This window comes from Bos mutus, chromosome 14 (genome assembly GCF_027580195.1).
Source record: "Bos mutus isolate GX-2022 chromosome 14, NWIPB_WYAK_1.1, whole genome shotgun sequence".
NCBI classification, from domain to species: domain Eukaryota; kingdom Metazoa; phylum Chordata; class Mammalia; order Artiodactyla; family Bovidae; genus Bos; species Bos mutus.
Window position 1 is genome coordinate 30,341,845 of NC_091630.1, and position 24,062 is coordinate 30,365,906.

Consider the following 24,062-nt stretch of genomic DNA (forward strand, 5'->3'; position numbering starts at 1 on the left):
AGCTTTCTTATCCATTCATCTGCTGATGGACATCTAGGTTGCTTCCATGTCCTGGCTATTATAAACAGTGCTGCGATGAACATTGGGGTACACGAGTCTCTTTCCTTCTGGTTTCCTCAGTGTGTATGCCCAGCAGTGGGATTGCTGGATCATAAGGCAGTTCTATTTCCAGTTTTTAAGGAATCTCACACTGTTCTCCATAGTGGCTGTACTAATTTGCATTCCCACCAACAGTGTAAGAGGGTTCCCTTTTCTCCACACCCTCTCCAGCATTTATTATTTGTAGACTTTTGGATCGCAGCCATTCTGACTGGTGTGAAATGGTACCTCATAGTGGTTTTGATTTGCATTTCTCTGATAAAGAGTGATGTTGAACATCTTTTCAAGTGTTTGTTAGCCATCTGTATGTCTTCTTTGGAGAAATGTCTATTTAGATCTTTGGCCCATTTTTTGATTGGGTCATTTATTTTTCTGGAGTTGAGCTGTAGGAGTTGCTTGTATATTTTGAGATTAGTTGTTTGTCGGTTGCTTCATTTGCTATTATTTTCTCCCATTCTGAAGGCTGTCTTTTCACCTTGCTAATAGTTTCCTTTGCCAGTACCATACTGTCTTGATAACTGTGGCTTTGTAGTAGAGCCTGAAGTCAGGTAGGTTGATTCCTCCAGTTCCATTTTTCTTTCTCAAGATCGCTTTGGCTATCCTTAGTGATGTTCCCACTTAGTGTTGGATCCAGAAATTGGCAGGTGAATTTTACTCACATATGCAAAAAAATATTCTTCTCCTTTGAAAAATTTATACAGTTCTCTTTAGGAATCTGAGACCCTGTTGGCCTGCGCCAAATGAGAATTCTGAGTATTTTGTTTCACTTATTTTTAAAAGTTAAATACCATTCATTTTTCATGGTGAAAAGTCTCATTGAAACTGCTCTCTCACATAAAGTAGCAATTCATCAAATGATCTGTTGATGTCAACCTCATTATTTTTACCGCTCCATGCATCCAGGCACCAAACAGCTCCTAAACCAATATCTAAGTTAGCCAAGCGAGGACTCAGTGAGATCCAATTATCTGGAGGTGGTCTCTATGTTTGTCCACTGAGACTGTAAATAACCCCATGCTGGGAGGGGCTCAAGTCATGTCACTTCTAAACTGAAGTGGCTTCCTGTTGCCACAGGATAATTTTTAATCTCCTTAGTGCTGTTTACAAAGTATTACATGCTTCAGCAGCCTCTGAATTCATCAAGTCCCGTCCCTCTATCTTCCACTCCAGTCATACTAAACCAATGCTATGCCTTCTTCCTAAAACAAACTTTTATCTCCTACTTTTCCCTCAAATACTAATGCAGACTTTCCTGACTGATTTCCCAAGTCTAGGCTGGGCACTAGGTTAAAAGAATGATGAGCTCTGGGCAAAGCATTATGGAAAAACTTGAATGTTACTCCTTTTATTTTAGTCCTGCATTGTGCAGATTCATTATGCATTTTAAACATAATAGCATAGTCATAGCCATTGTTAGGGTAACCCCTATGAAGTCCATAATATTTGAAGTTTGGAAAAGAACAGTGAAGTCATCTAGTTTGGCCCTCTGATGTTAATATGAAGAAGTGATTAGAAAAGGAGGGAGGTGCTAATTGAAGGCGCTAAGGGGAAAACTTAATTGCATGGTCTGGATTATTTCATCATGAGACATTATGAAAATGCTCAGTTCAATGAAACTCAATATTTATAGGTAATAGCTGAATTATTCAATTAAATTGGTTATACTTTTAGAAAGTATGTATTAAACATTCCCAATTTATTAGCTAGAAATTGAGAAAACGAAGGTCCAATGTCAGTCTGGGCACAGCTAAGAAAAATAATTGGGAAAGCAAAGAAAATAAGAAACCACTCAAAATTGCCACCTAAAATCACTAAATGGTGATCTATTGAAAGGTGCTTAATAATTCTAGTTCATCTATGTCTTATTAAAAGTTCTTTCATATATATTTTTTATAAAATGGTTATGTAACCTTAGAGTAGGAGAAAAATGTAATGCAAAATGTTAATTCCTACTGTGTCAATTCTAACTAAAACCCAGCCCACATTCACTCTTAGAGATTCTATATTAAAACACTACATACTTGCTATATAATAGTATCCTTAAGATAATCATCTTTCCCTTTTACCAAGATGATTTGCGAGTTTATGTGAGTATATATATTCAAAGATATATCGATACTCACAAACATTGCATGTATATATATGTGCTATATATATACATATATAATACATATTTTGTCTTGAACATTCTTGACTACATTATATTACATTCAAATCAAAATTGAAAAAAAAATGTTCAGTAAACTATTCCTATAAAATTATACATTTTAAATAACAGGTGCTTTAGCATAAACTTATTCATTGTAATTAATAATAATACATTTTTGAAAATAAATGTATATCATGAATAGTTAAAATACCAAGAAAAAAATGACTGGAAAAATAAAGTTTACTCAGCTATAATTATGAAATATATTGAAGGTAACCTGCATGTGCAACTAATATTTACTATTTATTAGTGTATATCTTTTAATAAGTACTTCTTTTAAAAGGAGTTTCTATAATAGGTTCCAGTTTCATCCATCTCATTAGAACTGATTCAAATGTATTCTTTTTAATGGCTGAGTAATACTCCATTGTGTATATGTACCATAGCTTTCTTATCCATTCATCTGCTGATGGGCATCTAGGTTGCTTCCATGTCCTGGCTATTACAAGGTTGGATGCACGGTACTGGATGCTTGGGGCTGGTGCACTGGGATGACCCAGAGGGAGGGTAGGGGAGGGAGGAGGGAGGAGGGTTCAGGATGGGGAAGGCGGGTATACCTGTGGCGGATTCATTTCGATATTTGGCAAAACTAATACAATATTGTAAAGTTTAAAAATAAAATAAAATTTAAAAAAAAGAATATGACAAAAAAAAAATAAAAGGAGTTTCTAAAAGATTTCTAAAAGTTAAAATAATAAATATTAAATGTGTAATTTGCAAACTATATGTCTAAAGAAAAATACTAAATGATATTTTAAGATTACAACAGTCCTGGCAGAACAATGCTTTCCTGTTATGGTTTCTAGTGCATTGTGACGATGGAATTGTATTTTTCACTGAGCGTTGTGCTTACCTCCACATCTTGGAATTGGGCCACTCCACATCACTTTTCCATCCATTAGTATACATGTAATTGTTTCTGTTCCCTGGGTTTTAATAAATCCTTCTTCACAAATAACTGAAATTGAACTTCCTAATTGAAAGTTGTCCCCAAATCTCCTTGCATTGATTGGTATTCCAGGATCAGGACACTCATTATGTCCAAATGCTTGAGAACAGCAAAAGAAGAGAAAAACATACAAACTAGTAGTATGAAACAGAACCTTGAGTATCTGGGTGATAAAAATTGAATTTTAGAAAGGTTATGTTCATTACTAGAAAAGCCCTTATTTATTAAAAAAAAAAAAAAAATAGAGAGACTCTCCTCTGACCACACCTGTTTCTCTCTGATGTGTAATAGATGTATTGGTGTTAAAATAAGAACTGCATGATAAAATTACAATATTTCAAAGTAGAATTGTTTCTGCTTATTTCTTGAAATCATTAGCTTTATCTAAGTAAAATTTCCAGGTTAAGTTGAACAAAATTCCAATTAATGTGAATACAGAACAGATTGACTACATGTCCTTGAAAAGTTCTGCTGTGATTCATTGTTTGGAATAAAGAGATAGTCTCATTGTGAGAATTAACATGAAATGTTTCAATCTAGTATAAAGTCTTTCAATTTTTCAATAATTTTCCATATATCATTTATTCTCTGCCATCTAGGAAAAGGGAAGAGAGCTAATTCTTTTACAATCACTATGTTCTAGGCACTGTGATAGAAGCTGTAGATATTATACATTATCACATCACTTAACATGTAGAATAACCTGATAGCCATTTACTCTAAAGAGTAATGTGAAATTCAGAAAAAGTATTAATAGTTTGCCTCAGATCATTAAGATACTATTGAAATGTATCCCCTGGTCTGGCTTTAAATTTTTTCTCCACAATATATTCTGTCTTGGATCATTTATCTCATGTCTCTCAAACGAATGCAAGTTTCTTGGTTCAGGGTCACTATCTTATTTCACCTTGTATCATCCAGGATGTGTATTTAGCCCCATCCCAGCAAGTAGCAGAATTGTAAGGACAATGTGTTTACTTAAATTTTTCATAGATCATACGTTACATGAGCCCTATAAATTTGCATTGTAAGTGTTTAAATTAGTATAATATAAATGGAAGAATATTTAAAGTAGCAAAGTCTAAATATGTAAAGTCTATTTCATGAGGCATATACAATTTAATATATTCATACCACATGAGTACATGCAATTATTTCAATTTTTCACTAAATCATCACTGATATTGTTCATAAGTTATATAATTGTATTATCCATCTCCTCATTTTTAAGTTAAACAGTACAAAATAATGCTAAGTGAAAGTAAAGTAGTTCAGTCGTGTCTGACTCTTTGTGACCCCCGTGGACTGTAGCCTACCAGGCTTCTCTGTCCATGGGATTCTCCAGGCAAGGATATTGGAGTGGGTTGCCATTTCCTTCTCCAGGGATCTTCCCAACCCAGGGATTGAACCAGGGTCTCCCACACTGCAGGCAGACGCTTTACCCTCTGAGCCACCAGGGAAGCCCTTTCACTTTCACTTTCAATACAAAATAATATTAAGTAAATTCTAAAATGTATAACATTTATTTTGAATGTACACTTATTTCTAATTTCTTTCTGTTGTGCTTTTTAAAAGCATAATTTTGATTAAGTCTGGTTGCTCCTGAATATAACATCTGCTATATAATTTTTCAGGAAAAAACAATCAGTAGAAAGCATGGGAGTAAGAATTTGAATACAATGGGTTAAATCACTTACTAGAAAAACAGAACAAGGAACAAAATAAATATTTCCATAATATCTTCAAGGTACCATAAATATTAAAGTTAAAAATATTATGCATTTAAGGAAATTCCCTGGCAGTCCAGTGCTTAGGACTTGGTGAGACCCAGAGTTCATTGTAAAGTTGGAACTATGATCCCTGTTTAGCCAAAAAAAAAAAAAAAAAGAAAACAAGATATATGCATTTACAACAACATAAAAAGTGTAAATAGAAAAATGCATATATTGTCTATTTATACATATATATGAAATATTTTAAAAGGAACTTACAGATAAAGCAACTAATTTATAGAGAGGGTCTATATAACACATCATGGCTAAATTAACTTGAACAATGTGCAATTACACATTGACAACTTTTGAGTGCCAGTATTCACTAAGAGTGTCATCTTGAAAAGACAATAATCACATTTAGTTACTAATCGGCAAAGCTCAGCACTGAATGTGCTGGGGCAAGGGTTTGGGGGAGGAGGGTGGAATTTTTTTCAAAGAGCAAGAAATTAAATTCTATTATAATGTGACACAAATATTAACTCATCAGGTTGGTCACTCAGTATCTGATGGAGTATGGTACTTTTGCCCATAAACAATAAAAATCACTGACATTCTATAGCTTCAGGTAATATATGTGGAAATAGAAGTTTCAGTATGTACATTTGTTAACATACTAAGGTATTTTCTTTATGTGATTCTTTTTCTATATTTATATCATGTTATTTTCAGAAAATAATATTCATCTTTTGAAACACAAAAAAATGTGGATGACAGAAAGACAATAGCTAAATAACCTCAAAGAATTAAAACTAGAACAATAAAATGAGTACAGTAATACAACAAGAATTTTCAAGGGAATAGCTCAGAAGGCAACTAAACAATAACTGCTAATGTTTGTTGAGCATTTATTAGGTATATATAATGAATTGTTTACATGTATTATCCTATTCTGATTAAATAAAATTCATATTTTATGGCATAATAAATATTTAAACATAGATTTTGTTTTCCTCCACCCTCTTGGGCCTCTTTCTTCCTATTCAGTGTATATTGTGCATCTCCATTAACAAGACCTCCTTAGGAGATACTGCTGCTGCTGCTAAGTCGCTTCAGTCATGTCCGACTCTGTGTGACCCCATAGACGGCAGCCCACCAGGCTCCCCCGTCCCTGGGATTCTCCAGGCAAGAACACTGGAGTGGGTTGCCATTTCCTTCTCCAATGCATGAAAGTGAAAGTGAAGTCGCTCAGTCGTGACTGACTCTTAATGACCTCATGGACTACAGCCTACCAGGCTCCTCCATCCCTGGGATTCTTCAGGCAAGAACACTGGAGTGGGTTGACATTTCCTTCTCCAATGTAAGAAAGTGAAAGTGAAAGTGAAGTCACTTAGTCGTGTTCGACTCTTCGCGACCCCACGGACTGCAGCCTACCAGGCTCCTCCGTCCATGGGATTTGCCAGGCAAGAGTACTGGAGTGGGTTGTCATTGCCTTCTCCACCTTAGGAGATAACATTCCTTCTTAATCTCATAAGGGATCATGACTTGCTTTGTATATTGTCTCAAAAAATTGCCTAACTATGCTTTGACCTCTAACAGTGGAACAGTCCTCAGAGCTTTCTGAAAGACTGTCTCCCAGGTTATAATCCACAGGTTGCCTTCAAAAAATTTTTTCATTTCTTTCTTAGATTATTTATATTAGCCAATACATTAGCTTATTCTATTAAATCTAAACCACTGATTATTTTTTGTTTTTTAATTGACAACTCCTTACAAAAACTCATTATAACTTTATTGATGGGAATGCTGAGGCTCTGTTGTTAAACCTAAAAATGTATTACAGCAAAGCCAAGATTTGAAGTTCCATAGACTGATTTTGGAGAAGGCAATGGCACCCCACTCCAGTACTCTTGCCTGGAAAATCCCATGGACGGAGGAGCCTGGTGGGCTGCAGTCCATGGGGTCGCTAAGAGTAGGACACGACTGAGTGACTTCACTTTCACTTTCATGCATTGGAGAAGGAAATGGCAACCCACTCCAGCGTTCTTGTCTGGAGAATCCCAGGGACGGGCGAGCCTGGTGGGCTGCAGTCTATGGGGTCGCACAGAGTCGGACATGACTGAAGCGACTTAGCAGCAGCAGCAGCAGCAGACTGATTTCAGAGCTGATCTTAATCACTAAGGTACCATCCACATAGTGGCTTTGCTATGTCAATTTAGTAATTCACTGCCCCAAAATTAGTAATTTCCTTCTCTGTGAGACTTTGATAGTCTAGTGAATTTTATCTTTGGAATTATAACTGTGTTGTCATTATTTGTTTAAAATTCTCTACTGATTTATGAGTATCCTGAAGGAAGCTATGTTTGCATACCAAAATAGGGAAATATGTATAGTAGATGTCAGATCATGCTTATGTGATTTCATAAAATGAGTTAGTATATTGGCTGATATAAAATTATATTTGAAATATATCTTCTTAATATCATGCCTCCTAAAAGGAGAAATGACACAATGAGTTAAAATATGGTTAGAATCAAGGACTAAAAGACCACCCCAATAGAAATTATATATACAATGTGTTCAAATTTCCTTATCTGAGGAACAAGAGGGCTGTTTTGTATGATTTCCTTTCAAGTTCTAATTTATAGGAATATGTTACACAGAAAAATTAAACTTACTGTTGTAAGTGATGTTAAAGCCACGTCCTGACATTGAGTGGTCAGCTTGAAATTCCAACCGTAGTATATGACTATTACTAGTAAGATGAGAAGGCACTTCAGCCCCAGTAAAGGTTCCAAGAATTGGGGAGTCTGGAGAGTCCCCGTCTTTAACAGCAAGGAAGTCAAACTGGGATTCCAGATCAAAGTCATTGAAAGAAAGGTGTATTCGACTTCCTGGATCAGAGATTATTGTCCAGATGCAATTTAAATTATTTCCATACCCTTCTGGATAATCAGGAGAAAGGACTGTTCCCATTGGTGCAGTAAAGTTAGAGAGGCAAGGAACTGTTAAAATAGGAAAATCATAAAATATAATAAATGTTCAAAAGTAATACAGTATCTAAATTTGCCATTGTTAATAATTACAATAATCAATTAGAAGTTTGAAAAAAATATTAAACAATGTAATCTGTCTTATAAAACAGAAAAAAAAATTGTTACTGTTTGCACATTATTAGGGAAGGCAACTAGTACCTTGAATTACTGTATGTTAAATATCCACAAAATCATAACTGGAGTAATAACAATTTATTTTGACATTTATCATGTCCATGTTAGAGTATGGTGCAAAATTTTAGTTTCTGTACTTCAAAAAATATTGGAGAAGAATATAGACATTTCCATAGAAAGCTCACAAAATGATTGAAAACAAACAAACAAAAATAATGTGTAGGTACTAACATTACCAGGATGATACAACCTGAAGAAAACTTGGAATAAGGGTAATAACTAGGTGAACTTGATTCCTATCATGGGCATGGGATGCTCTGATAGCTTCTAACACAGATAAGGAGATGAATTAACACACGATAGTGGCTAACATTGGAAAGACAACTAAATAATAATTTTCATATCATAGTAAGGCTAGTCTTTATTTCCCTGCAGATTTTTTTTTAAACTTTGAAAAAATCTGATTTAAAGGTTCACACAGAAAAGTTAGAAAGCAGAGGAAGGATAAGAAAAAATGATCTATCACACAGAGGAAATCATAGTTTAAAAAAGTATTATATTTTTCCAGTGTTTCTTCTTACATATTTTTAAACAAAATTGAATTTATATGATTTTGTACCATACTTTATTGACAAAGGATATGAACTTTGGCCCTCAGAATATTTTGCTAAATTCTTATATATAAAAGTTGTATTATCCTATGCTTAAATATAACAAAAATGTATTAGATAGTGCAACACCCCTACAAGCATGAATGCTGTTATTATCTGACCTTTTTATTTAATAAGAAGAATGATATCACAGTGTTTTAATTAGCACTGCTTTGCCTTCTAGTGAAGTTGAAGATTCTATCAGCATGATCGAAAGCTTAATAGTATTTCAAAACACTTTACTTCAAGATCTTTAAATCTAGGTATTCTTCCAAGAAGATAATCTTTGTCTAATATTGCAAAACCTATTAATGTAGTGTATTACATCAAAAATGGAAATATTTTAAATCATTTTAGTAGATGCTAATATTGTGTTTAATAGACTAATTTTAAATAATGCTGCCTAGATCAAACTTTAAGAAAATCTAGAGAATACTTTACACAATTTTAAAAAGAATTAACCCCTGAATTCTGATATGTGATAAATATGTAACAAGTAATAATTTCCTTTTTTAACCAACAATAGCTAATTTGAAAATGCAATTGAAAGATAGTTTATGAAGAAAAATAAAGTTATAAAGTACAGGACTATAAAAGGTAAAGACTAGAAATAGTCCTTACAAAAATATGAATAACTCATAAAGAAAATTATAAACTTGTTGAGAACAGGAAATTTTACAAGGAAAAAGAGGTGCCATGGATGCCATGTTCCTGAATGAGAAAACATTAAATGTATAAATTATATAGAAATTGCTTTTAAATTTCAATCAAAATCCTAACATAATCTCTTTAGAAACTTGATCTAATGTGTTGGCACACAACTTGGCAAAAAATAACAAGGCAAGAATAGATGTGAGAATTTTTATAAGCAAAGTAGCTAATAAGCATAATATTAAGTCATTACCATAAAATTAGCATGACATTCATAGATATATAACACTAGATCAAAAGAAGTTACATAAGAAATGCATTTGATATAATTAAGTGTTTAAAGTATTGTATCGTGTGTGTGCTCACTCAGTTGTGTCCAACTCTTTGCGACTCCATGACCAGGTTCCTCTGTCCGTGGGATTTCCCAGACAAGAATACTAGAATAGGTTGCCATTTGCTTTTCCAAAGGATCCTTCTGTCCCAGGGATTGAACCCATGTCTCTTGCACCTCCTACATTAGCAGGGGGATTCTTTACCTGGGAAGCCTAAAGTATTGTGTAGGCATCTACTTAATCTGATAAGGGAGATTAGCATGGTAGATTTGGTCAGTCTTCCCTCATATACTTATAGCTTCCCTTGTAGTTCAGTCGGTAAAGAATCCGCCTGCAATGCAGGAGACCCAGGTTCAATTCCTGGATCGGGGAAATCCCATGGCGAAGGAACTAGCAACCCACTCCAGTATTCTTGCCTGGAGAATCCCATGAAGAGGGGAGCCTGGCAGGTTACAGTTCATGGGGTCACAAGAGTCAGACAGGACTTGGCAACTAAACACCACCACCCTCAAATGTAGATCATTAAATCAGAGATTAGGAAACTAAGGTCTGTGGGCCAAATCTAGCCTGAATTCTACCTTTTCAAATGAAATTTTATTTGACTGTAATCCTGTACTTTCATTTTCCTATTGTCCATGAATGCATTTCCTGCTACACTGACAGAGTTTAGTTGCAAAAGGGACCCACATAACTTACAAAAGCAAAAGTGTTTAAGAGTTCTCATATGTTCATTAGACATCTGTGTTTATTAGAAATTTATTTATCACCTTTAAAAAATGCAATATAAATTTCTACATAATATTTTTCAAATATTAGGAAATATTTGGCTTCTATTCACTTAAAAAGTTCTCAGTACATGTTTAAAGATGCTAAAGAATTTTAAAATGTTAAATAATCAACATTTCCAGTAAAGGAAAACGTGTGTTTTGCAGCACAAATTAAAATTTAGATAAAATGCAGGTGTTGAAAAGTGCTAAATTTTTTAATGTCAGTTATATTTTGAAGTATGTGCTAATGCCCTTGTAGGGAATAAAGGATTTCACAAATGAAAAGCATTATCATTACAAGAGTTGGATACAGATAAAAAACAAGAAAAATTTAAAATCATTTTAAAACAAGAAAATTATTTTTACTTTCATGTTATGAGCTTATATGTTACCATTTGTATTGAAAACTAAAATCCAAGTTTTCAATTATTGCATTCACACCTGGTAAGCTGTATTTGTTGGTAATGAAGACAGATCTTAATTTAACCTAAAAGTACATCAACAGATAAAACAAATTATATTTTTGCTTCAGCTAAATTGAAATGCTTCAATGTATTTGAAGAAATACATTATTTTAATCCAAGCATATTATAGGCCATAAACATTAATGAATTTTATTCTGTGCAATATAAATAAATGACACTTAACCATGCATTAGTGTGAGCATCTACAAGCAAAAATAAGTTAATGCATTATACATAGAATATAACCTTTAAATATTTTTAAGTGTTCCTGATTGCAAATAAGCATGTACTATCTCATTAAAAATAAATGAGTCTATTACAATTAGCTCAGATACATAATTTCCATAAGAAGTATGCTATCTATAAAGTATAAAATGCCACCAATAAAGTGTTATGAGAACATATGGAAAATATACTTTGCAATTACCAAATGAACTATGTTAACTTTATTTAAATCTGCAAAGAAATTTATAGTTTGGCATAAGCACACTTGTTAAAGAGAGTACCAAAAAGTGCTACTCGTTCAAAAATAATTACACGGTTCCAGTTCTTTGCAATTAATTACAAAAGCAATTATATGCAAGGACAGGGTAACATATGCTATCTGGAAGCAAAGCATTTGGTACTCACAGATACAGATGGGTATGTTTGCAGACCATTGGTTATTTTCTTGACAAACAATGGATTTCTCTCCAATTAATTCAAATCCAAACTGGCATTCGAACCTTAAAACATCACGGTTAGAAAATCCATCACCTTCCCTAATTCCATATAAGGGTGTACCAGGATCACCACAACTTTCTTTTTCAATTTCTGTAACAATAGATGATATGTCAGATTTCAAGGGTTTCAGACATACGATATCCATATAGTCAATTTAGAGACATACATTCTCTATAGTCAGGATATTTCAGAGCAAAAGATGAAAATGTTCTCCCAGTCTTAATCTTCTTTTGCTATGGTTATGATGTAATTATCTTTAGGGAACACTTAGTATTTTTCTCTCACTTTGAAAACAGGGAATCAAAGGTCTTCAGAGCTTATGTGGTTGTTCCTAATAGAACAATTATGAACAATATCCAGATTTTCTGTCTATGCTATATACATATAGTACACATAATTACATACATATGTGTTTTCCCCAAATTTCAAAAACTTTTCTTAGTTTTGTAACCTGTACATGGTACAGGAAATTGTTTGATTGAAACTAGAACACAGGGTAACATCCTCTGCCTCTGTGCTCCTAGAACAGTCAGTGAATTCCTTCCACACAGTATCTGCCACTCTCCCTAGTACTTGTTGGTTGAATTACCTTCCCCAACTAGACCCCTTGTAAAGCTCCTTAGAGCAGAGGTCAATTTAGTATTCCTGATTACCCTGATACATTTCTCAACAAATGTTTTTTGGGTGAATTCAATTGAAGGAGTTTGAAAGAAAAAATTCTCTTCAGAGCACATCAAAACACGCTTTCAACATGTGCTCAGTTCAGTTCAGTCACTCAGTCATGTCCAACTCTTTGTGACCCCATGAACCACAGCACGCCAGGCCTCTTTGTCCATCACCAACTCCCGGAGTCCACCCAAACCTATGTCCATCGAGTCAGTGATGCCATCCAACCATCTCATCCTCTGTCGTCCCCTTCTCCTCCTGCCTTCAATCTTTCCCAGCATCAGGGTCTTTTCAAATGAGTCAGCTCTTCACATGAGGTGGCCAAAGTACTGGAGTTTCACCTTCAAGGTCAGTCCTTTCAATGAACACCCAGGACTGATCTCCTTTAGGATAGACTGGTTGGATTTCCTTGCAGTCCAAGGGACTCTCAAGAGTCTTCTCCAACACCATGGTTCAAAAGCATCAATTCTTTGGCACTCAGCTTTCTTTATAGTCCAACTCTCACATCCATACATAACCACTGGAAAAGCCACAGCCTTGACTAGATGGACCTTTGTTGGTAAACTAATGCTTTTTAATATACTGTCTAGGTTGCTCATAACTTTCCTTCCAAGGAGTAAGCATCTTTCAATTTCATGGCTGCAATCACCATCTGCAGTGATTTTGGAGCCCCCCAAAATAAAGTCTGACACTGTTTCCACTGTTTCCCCATCTATTTCCCATGAAGTGATGGGACCAGATGCCATGATCTTAGTTTTCTGAATGTTGAGCTTTAAGCCAAATTTTTCTTTTTTTTTTTTTTTAATTTTTTTAAATTTTATTTTATTTAACTTACAATATTGTATTGGTTTTGCCATATATCAAAATGAGTCTGCCACAGGTATACATGTGTTCCCCATCCTGAACCCTCCTCCCTCCTCCCTCCCCATACCATCCCTCTGGGTCGTCCCAGTGCACCAGCCCCAAGCATCCAGTATCATGCATCGAACCTGGACTGGCGACTTGTTTCATATATGATATTATACATATTTCAATGCCATTCTCCCAAATCATCCCACCCTCACCATCTCCCACAGAGTCCAAAAGACTGTTCTATACATCAGTGTCTTTTTTGCTGTCTCGTACACAGGGTTATTGTTACCATCTTTCTAATTCCATATATATGCGTTAGTATACTGTATTGGTGTTTTTCTTTCTGGCTTACTTCACTCTGTATAATAGGCTCCAGTTTCATCCACTTCATTAGAACTGATTCAAATGTATTCTTTTTAATGGCTGAGTAATACTCCATTGTGTATATGTACCACAGCTTTCTTATCCATTCATCTGCTGATGGACATCTAGGTTGCTTCCATGTCCTGGCTATTATAAACAGTGCTGCGATGAACATCGGGGTACATGTGTCTCTTTCAGTTCTGGTTTCCTCAGTGTGTATGACCAGGAGTGGGATTGCTGGATCATAAGGCAGTTCTTTTCACTCTCCTCTTTCACTTTCCTCAGGAGGCTCTTTAGTTCTTCTTCACTTTCTGCCATAAGGGTGATGTCATCTGCATATCTGAGGTTATTGATATTTCTCCCTGCATCAGGGTCTTTCCATGTGCTCAAGGAAACTTAAGATATCTGGGACCTTCATTGTGGAGTTACGAGGCCAGTTGTAGGTTATTGTGGTGATTGTTTTGGTTTTTAGTTACATGAGGTAACATTAACATAGCCATCCTCAAACAACACCCAGAAATTAACAATTAAATTAAAAAAAAAAAAAACTTTGAGATAAAGTTATGATCTCTCTTGACACTCCAATGATCACACACTTCTGGTTCTTCTGTAATCAACCAGTACCAATTTGTCATGCATCTTTCCAGTTCTTTCCCCATGCTTTTACAATTAGACACACATATAAAATACATATTATTATAAGCATCCATATTTTCATAAATATAAAAATCCTCTTCACAAAATCTATGGAGTGTTGCTTTGTGTAAGTATTGTAACTTATACTGCAGTACACTCTCAGCATATTCTATAACATGTTGCTTTTTAATCAAACAATAATTTTGGAGATATTTTTGAATGCCCTTGTATCCTTAGCAGAAAACATAGATAGTTATTGTGATTTCTTTAATACACTGGATTTGATTTGATATTTATTTCTTTCTGTGTCATAGTGACATTGGTCCTTTGGTCTAAATTTTTTGTTGTGCTGTTTCTATATAGACTTCATATCGAAGAAAGATTAGCAATTTTCCAGCATTCATTAGTCTTTTAGGCTAGGTTGTATAACAAGAAAATGATACCTAAGTGTTAGAATTTGCCAAAAAAATAAGCTGAGTGAGTCTGGCATAATTTTGAGGTAGATATCTGACCAGTGTTTCAATATCTTCTAAGGTTATTTCCCTATTAAAAAACATTGGGGAGGATTTAACAACATAAAATCACACACACACACACACACACACACACACACACATATGTTAGAGAAGTGAAATTTTCCAAAATTTCCAAGTTGATAGTTTAGTAGGGATAGAATTGTGTTATGTAATCTTTAAATATATCTTTACAAAGATAAATTATTAATTTTCTTACTCCTAATGCAAGTTATTTGTGATTAGTCTTCCAGTTTTCTTTTCTTCATATTTACAAAACATTGTCAAATTTACTAGTCTACTCAAACTTCAACTCTTTTGCATTATTTTGTTATTCTTTCTCCACCTTCTTAAGCTTAAGTTTTAGGATTTGTTTCTATATTAGTTTATTTTCAACCTCTCTTGTTTCCTTAAAAATATGCTTTTTAGTCTATAAATTTTCTTCAGAGTACTGTTTTTGTATTTAGAGCTTTTGTTGCCATTGTTCACTTCTAAATAGTTTATAGTTTTCATCTTTATTTCCTCTTTGAATCATAAATAGTTTCAAAGTGCTTTTAAATTTATGGGTCTAGGCTATCATTTTGTTGCTGACTTCTAGTGTTATTGCTTTAATAATCAGTATAAGTATATCCAGGTCTCACAGTAAAATATATTCACTAAAATATATTCAGTAAAATATATTCAATTCAATTTGATATATTTGTCAAATTGAAATAACTTATGTTGTTAATTATCTTTTGTCTACCCTCTCCAACAATTTTTTAAATAACTGTTAAAATTCCAAATAAAGTATGAATTTTTCCAGGTTTATTTGTAGTTCAATCAAGCTCACTTACATAGTTCACATCACATTGAGTCATTCAATTTATTCAGCAAATATCTGAGGACCTATGATATGCTAGATTCTCTTCTAGGTACTATATGGGATAGATAAATGAATAAACAGATAATAATTCCTGCTTCTTAATAGTGTATATTCCACTGGAAGTTCACAAATAATAATAAATAAAAGTCTTATTTTAGAAGGTGATATGTGCTATGGTGGTGGTGCACTTTTATTTATACTTAAAATATGTTGCAATTTCTTGAATATTTAATGATTTATTACCATTTATTGTTTCATAATCTATTACTTTTGTCATGAACATGATTTCCCCCTTTATTTTTATGAGGATATCTAGTATAGTCATTTCAATTAAAAAAATGTTTTTTATCTGTTTCTTTGGGTATAAGCAGAAGTCTGCTTCAAGTGTAGCAGACTAAAGTTTCTTCTGAAGCAGTATATTTGACAATGTATTTGATGAATCATAGTGACTGCAGCCATGAAATTAAAAGATGCTTACTCCTTGGAAGGAAAGTTATGACCACCCTAGATAGCATATTCAAAAGCAGAGACATTACTTTGCCAACAAAGGTCCGTCTAGTCAAGGCTATGGTTTTTCCAGTGGTCATATATGGATGTGAGAGTTGGACTGTGAAGAAGGCTGAGCACCGAAGAATTGATGCTTTTGAACTGTGGTGTTGGATAAGACTCTTGAGAGTCCCTTGGACTGCAAGGAGATCCAACCAGTCCATTCCAAAGGAGATCAGCCCTGGGGTTTCTTTGGAATGATGCTAAAGCTGAAACTCCAGTACTTTGGCCACCTCATGAGAAGAGTTGACTCATTGGATAAGACTCTAATGCTGGGAGGGATTGGGGGCAGGAGGAGAAGGGGACGGCAGAGGATGAGATGGCTGGATGGCATCACCGAGTTGATGGACGTGATTTTGAGTGAACTCCGAGAGTTGGTGATGGACAGGGAGGCCTGGCGTGCTGCGATTCATGGGGTCGCAAAGAGTAGGACACGACTGAGCGACTAAACTGAACTGAATGGTTGTCAAGCCTACGATGACAAGTGCAGGGGGCGATTATTTGAAGGGAAGAACAAAACTGCTGATTTTGAATGAGTGGTCAAATAACTGTTTTTATTGGCTTGCTTCTGTAAACTTCAAGCTTATTTCTTCTAATGTCAGAATCATGTCATATTTCTAGGTATAAATTATCTCCTCTGGTAATCCACGGTGCAGTCCACTTTTATGCTTCACTCTGAGTTGGGGATCCCTCCCTCTTGATAACTACATTTGACTCCATTTTATATCTGGACATTTTGCTCTGGAGCCAAAATATTTTCTTCTGTAGTGATTACTCAGTTTCTCAAGATTATCAGTGGCCTTTTCTCTGGAGGTTTCTGGTCCCAGTGAATGATGGCTTCTTAGGCAGAAAGTGTAACAACAGCAGCCCATAGAGGCACTGGTTTATGAAATTCTCAGCTTGTCTCTATATTCCATATATATATATGCTTATTTATGGTTCTCAGAAATCCCCAATAGCCTTACAATAACTGAAAGGTTCTCTTCTTAAGCACCAGATTTTTGGGTTTTTTAAAAAATATGTTTTATATCATCTTTGGGCTAGCAATGAGAATAGGTGCTTACTCTACTATACTATTTTGAAACTATTTTTTTCTTTGCTCCTTTAAAACAATAATATACTTTCAAATGAAGATATAATATTGAAGTTGCAATATTCTCTTAGACTGAGAAACAACATACAATAAGAAAAAACAACATACAATAAAAAAAAAAAAAAAAAAAACCCTGATAGCTCAGTTGGTAAAGAATCTGCCTGAAATGCAGGAGACCCTGTTTCAATTCCTGGGTCAGGAAGATCCACTGGAGAAGGGATAGGCTACCCACTCCAGTTTTCTGGCCTCGGGACTGTATAGTCCATGGGGTCCCAAAGAGTTGGACACAACTGAGCAACTTTCACTTTCTTTCACTTATTTTATATCATTGCCTTTGAAATTATTTTCTATCAAGGCAAGACTAATATCTGAATAAATAATTCATATACAACAGATGAGTCTTATAATAGAGTTTTGCACAAAAATCAGTTATTAATAATAATAACTACCATTTATTTTACATAGAAATTATACTGATATTATGAAAAAATCTTTTTAAAATATTTAATCCTCATAACAAATATATAATGGAACTATTATCATCTATACTGATAAAAAAAAAAATCAGAGAAGTTAAGTAATGCTCAGAGAAATAATGCTGCAGACTGAATATTTTTGTCTACCTCTAACTTCATATAGTGAAACATAATCCCCAATGTGATAATATTTTGAGGTGGAGTCTTTGGAAGGTGATAAGGTCATGAGGGTGGAGCCTTCATAAATAGCATTTCTGCCCTTATAAAAGAAAGAATTCACAAAGGTCCCTTACCTATCTAGCCATGTGAGGACACAGGAAAAAAATCAGCCATCTGTGAACCAGGAAATGGGCTCTTATCAAACACTGAATTTCCCAGCATCTTGATCTTAGACTTAGTTTTCATACTTGTTTATAAGCCACCCAGTCTGCAGTATTTTTTGTTATAACAGTAAAAACAGATAAGATATAGATATTAACTTGCCCAATTTCACAAGATCAATAGCAGAGTTTAGGTCTGAGTCTATAGCCATAATCCCCAAGCTATTGCAAAGAAAATTTCATTCATTAATTACCCATTTATGAAACATTTGTTTAGTTTCTAATATGTATCAAAAATAAGACTAGGCACTAGGAATATGAAGACAAATAAGATGTAGCTTATGTCCTTAAATGAGGGCAAAAGGAGGTACAGCAAAGGCCCCTTGAATTGGAGGTTGACAAATAGATAGAAGTTTCAGAGCAGAGGTGAACCTGAAACTATCTTAGAGCTATTTTACTATGTGAACTGGGGAAGACTAAGGGAGGAAAGGTTTCCTAGGTGGAAAAAGAAGAGAAGTATTAGAGAAGATAAAGTTTTTTCTCTTTCTTTAGATGGGGTGACTTGGTGTTAGGAGTCTGTCTGAGTTCTTTCAAGATATTATAAGAGAATGTTGTTGTTTAGGTGCCATGTCATGCCCGACACTTTTGCTACCCCATGGACTGTAGCCTGCCATGTTCCTCTGTCCATGGGATTCTCCAGGCAAGAAAACTGCAGTGGGTTGCCATGGCTTGTAAACAACAGAAATTTGTTTCTCATAGTTCTGAAAGTTGAAAAGTCCAAGATCAAGGTGTCAGTAGATTCGGTATCTGGACAGGGCTCATTTTCCAGATTGACCAATATCTTCTTGCTGTGTCCTCACATGGTAGAAAGGGCTAGGGAGCTCCTAGGGTACTAATTCCATTTATCAGGCACCCACTCTCATCACTTAGTCACCTCCTAAAGGCCCATAAACAGATATCATCCATCACATTGGGGATTAGGTTTCAATATGTAAATTTTAGAAACACAAATATTCATCCTATAGCAGAGACAGTGATAGTGGCAACAAGAGTTGAGGAGATAGTGAGGTTAAGTAAGTGACAATGGGGCTAGAGGCCAAACAAGTAGAAGCAAGGCCAAGGAAGCAGCCAGTAAAGTTGTAAGATCAGGTACATATGAGGGGACTGTGCAAATCATGAATGTATTGAGGATAAGGATAGCTAGACTTCTCACTATCCAGAAGGGGATGTAGAAAATTGGAAGGCTACAAAGGATTCTGAGTGGCTGAACTAAAATTGGAGAAACTGATGTTAATTCATGTTTAAAATATAGATATACACAAATAGAGATGAGTGTGCCTGTATTATATCAAACATCACACACATGCACATATATGCATGCACAGATCTTGTCTAGCCCTATCCACTGAGACTCCTAATAACAATAAGTACTTATAGCTTCAAGGACATGATTGCTCACATCCTGGTGTCTGAATACTATTCTTTACTAAAGGAAATCAGGAAACTGCTTCCAGCAGTGGTCAAGGAAACATAAAGGACAAAACTGGAACACCTTGTGTAAAAAGAAATGTTTAAAGAATGATGGGGACATACTGAAAAGACATGCAGGCCAGCCTGAAGGAACTACACTGGCCATTCTAGGGCAGCTTAATCAGTTGTGTCAGCCCCCTACAAGTTTGAGGCATGGAACAACCATTGGTATAGTCACCTTTATTTTGTTTATTGCAGCAAAATTGTAGTAGCTCCAGGATCCAGATTTGACCCCACAAAATTGCCAGAAACTTCATCTTCCTCAACAGGTTCTCTAAGGTGCTAAAGTGCCACTTGTAACTGTGGACAATTTAATGTCTGAGAGATGAACTTTGACTACCAAGAAAAAATATGGGAAGGATAACAGAAGAAATATTGCTCATCTGTCTTCTCCCAAAACAGGTGGTTTGAAACCACAGCTGGTTCATGAGGTCCACATGGCCAATACACTGTGTTTTTCTTGAGGCTGTGGCTATTCAGTAACTTACTATTTTATATTTGATCCCCCTACTTCCCTGTTATATCTCTTTTTTCCCTTCATTTCTATTGTCTTGGAATTGTACTCTGCCCTCCTCACATAAAGTTTTAGTCTATAAGCTTCATCACAGCCTTTGTTTTCTAGGGACTCAAAGCTAAGATGGGGCTTCCCAGATGGTGTTAGCAGTAAAGAACCGACCTGCCAGTGCAGGAGACATAAGAAAAGTGAGTTCAATCACTGGATTGGGAAGATCCCCTGGAGGAGGGTATGGCAACCTACTCAAGTATCCTTGCCTGGAGAATCCCATGGACAGAGGAACCTGGTGGACTACCACCCATAGAATTGTACAAAATCAGACACTACTGAAGTGACATTGCACACATGTATGCAAAGCTTTAATAAGTAACTTAAAACTGGCAGTCAGTAAAGAAAGTAAGGGATTAGGCTATCTAAAGGTCCCAGGAAATAAGATTATTAGTTCCTGTTATTGAGAGATTATAATTTGACAGCTGCTGCTGCTGCTGCTAAGTCGCTTCAGTCATGTCCGACTCTGTGCGACCCCACAGACGGCAGCCCACCAGGCTCCCCCCGTCCCTGGGATTCTCCAGGAGTGGGTTGCCATTTCCTTCTCCAATGCAGGGAAGTGAAAAGTGAAAGTGAAGTTGCTCAGTCGTGTCCGACTTTACAGACCCCATGGGCTGCAGCCTACCAGGCTCCTCTGTCCATGGGAGTTTCCAGGCAAGAGTACTGGAGTAGGGTGCCATTGCCTTCTCCATAATTTGACAGGATATTTGCTAAATACTTATCTGCTTTAACTCATGTATCACTTATTATAACACTGAGAGGAAGACCCTATTTATTCTACCTTAATGGGTGAAAAAACAAGGTTCTGAGAAGCTGACCAAGGTCAGATACGTAGAAATAGTTCAAGTCAAGTAAGTTTCCACTCAACATCTACCTGACTCCAATGACCATATGCTGCCATTGTTCAATACTGCTTGAGAGAAAGGATGGAGAGAATACTGTTAGCCAGGCACTGGAATAACTAAGGAAAGAAAATTGCTTCCAGGACTGGAACAGGAAAAAAAAGTAGCAACAATAATTTTAAAAGAGGTTCTTGTCTTGAATATTTCAACACACCAAATCACCTTTATGGCACCAGGGTAATTTATCAACTATCCATATCTCTTCAAATTCTGTACTATGGGAGTCCTCGTGTTTTAAACCTTTCCTGTCTCTTCCTTTTGGTCTGCAACCATTTTCCTACTAACTACTTAAGTGTCAGGCATGTCAGGATATTCTCACATCAACATGTGCTTAGGCAAGATGTCTCAGCCAGGACAGAAGAAACATCCCAGTGAGTAACACCTGGGGAAATTCCTATGCATCTTTTAAGGTCTAACTATACTTCTTTCTGGTCATAGCAAACACCCTCTTCCAATAACACAAGAGAAGACTCTACACATGGACATCACCAGATGGTCAACACTGAAATCAGATTGATTACATTTTTTGCAGCCAAAGACGGAGAAGCTCTATACAGTCAACAAAAACAAGACAAGGAGCTGACTGTAGCTCAGATCATGAACTCCTTATTGCCAAATTCAGACTTAAATTGAAGAAAGTAGGGAAAACCACTAGAACATTCAGGTATGACCTAAATCAAATCCCTTAGGATTATACAGTAGAAGTGAGAAATAGATTTAAGGTCCTAGATCTGATAGATAGACTGCCTGATGAACTATGGACTGAGGTTCGTACATTGTACAGGAGACAGGTATTAAGACCATCCCCAAGAAAAGAAATGCAAGAAAGCAAAATGGCTGTCTGGGGAGGCCTTACAAATAGCTGTGAAAAGAAGAGAAGTGAAGAGCAAAGGAGAAAAGGAAAGATATAAGCATCTGATTGCAGGGTTCCAAAGAATAGCAAGAAGAGATAAGAAAGCCTTCCTCAGCAATCAATGCAAAGAGATAGAGGAAAACAACAGAATGGAAAAGACTAGAGATCTCTTCAAGAAAATTAGAGATACCAAGGGAACATTTCATGCAAAGATGGGCTCGATAAAGGACAGAAATGGTAAGGACCTAACAGAAGCAGAAGATATTAAGAAGAGGTGGCAAGAATGCACAGAAGCGTACAAAAAAGATCTTCATGACCCAGATAATCACGATGGTGTGATCACTCACCTAGAGCCAGACATCCTGGAATGTGAAGTCAAGTGGGCCTTATAAAGCTAGTATAGGTGATGGAATTCCAGTTGAGCTATTTCAAATCCTGAAAGATGATGGTGTGAAAGTTTTGCACTCAATATGCCAGCAAATTTGGAAAACTCAGCAGTGGCCACAGGACTGGAAAAGGTCAGTTTTTATTCCAATCCCAAAGAAAGGCAATGCCAAAGAATGCTCAAACTACCGCACAATTGTACTCATCTCACACGCTAGTAAAGTAATGCTCAAAATTCTCCAAGCCAGGCTTCAGCAATATGTGAACCGTGAACTTCTATTTGTTCAAGCTGGTTTTAGAAAAGGCAGAGGAACCAGAGATCAAATTGCCAACATTTGCTGGATCATGGAAAAAGCCAGAGAGTTCCAGAAAAACATCTATTTCTGCATTATTGACTATGCCAAAGGCTTTGACTGTGTGGATCACAATAAACTGAGGAAACTTCTGAAAGAGATGGGAGTGCCAGATCACCTGACCTGCCTCTTGAGAAAACAATATGCAGGTCAGGAAGCAATAGTTAGAACTGGCCATGGAACAACAGACTGGTTCCAAATAGGAAAAGGAGTACGTCAAGGCTGTATATTGTCACCCTGCTTATTTAAATTATATGCAGAGTACATCATGAGAAATGCTGGGCTGGAAGAAGCAAAAGCTGGAATCAAGATTGCTGGGAGAAATATCAATAACCTCAGATATGCAGATGACACCACCCTTATGGCAGAAAGTGGAGGGGAACTAAAAAGCCACTTGATGAAAGTGAAAGAGGAGAGTGAAAAAGTTGGTTTAAAGCTCAACATTCAGAAAACTAAGATCATGGCATCTGGTCCCATCACTTCATGGGAAACAGATGGAGAAATAGTGGAAACAGAGTCAGACTTTATTTTTTGGGGCTCCAAAATCAACTGCAGATGGTGATTGCAGCTATGAAATTAAAAGACGCTTACTCCTTGGAAGGAAAGTTATGACCAACCTAGATAGCATATTCAAAAGCAGAGACATTACTTTGCCAACAAAGGTCCATCTAGTCAAGGCTATGGTTTTTCCTGTGGTCATGTATGGATGTGAGAGTTGGACTGTGAAGAAAGATGAGTGCTGAAGAATTGATGCTTTTGAACTACGGTGTTGGAGAAGACTCCTGAGAGTCCCTTGGACTGCAAGGAGATCCAACCAGTCCATTCGGAAGGAGATCTGCCCTGAGATTTCTTTGGAAGGAATGATGCTAAAGCTGAAGCTCCAGTATTTTGGCCACCTCATGCAAAGATTTGACTCATTGGAAAAGGCTCTGATGCCGGGAGGGATTGGGGGCAGGAGGAGAAGGGGACAACAGAGGATGAGGTGGCTGGATGGCATCACTGTCTATATTGATGTGAGTCTGAGTGAACTCTGGGAGTTGGTGATGGACAGGGAGGCCTGGCGTGCTACGATTCATGGGGTTGAAAGAGTTGGACACGACTGAGCAACTGAACTGAACTGAACTGATACCTCTTTCATCTCTTTCAGAATCTTCCACAGTTTATTGTGATCCACGCAGTCAAAGGTGTTGGCATACTCAGTAAAGCAGAAACAGATGTTTTTCTGGAACTCTCTTCCTTTTTCCATGATCCAGCAGATGTTGGCAACTTGATCTCTGGTTCCTCTGCCTTTTCTAAAACCAGCTTGAACATCTGGAAGTTCACAGTACACGTATTGATGATGCCTGGCTTGGAGAATTTTGAGCATCACTTTACTAGTGTGTGAGATGAGTGCAATTGTGTGGTAGTTTGAGCATAATTTGGC

At 36.1% G+C, this 24,062-nt stretch overlaps 1 protein-coding gene across 3 annotated transcripts in view; it reads right to left on the bottom strand.

Moving 5' to 3' along the window:
- CSMD3 (CUB and Sushi multiple domains 3) overlaps positions 1-24,062 on the bottom strand; it is a 1,469,470-nt gene that overhangs the window by 516,834 nt on the left and 928,574 nt on the right. For all 3 annotated transcript variants that reach the window (XM_070382828.1, XM_005887888.2, XM_005887887.2), the window contains 3 exons: positions 11,634-11,816; positions 7,648-7,974; positions 3,162-3,356 (listed from right to left, as the gene is read on the bottom strand). In XM_070382828.1, the coding sequence (XP_070238929.1) occupies positions 3,162-3,356; positions 7,648-7,974; positions 11,634-11,816 (705 nt within the window). The remainder of the gene's footprint in view (positions 1-3,161; positions 3,357-7,647; positions 7,975-11,633; positions 11,817-24,062) is intronic.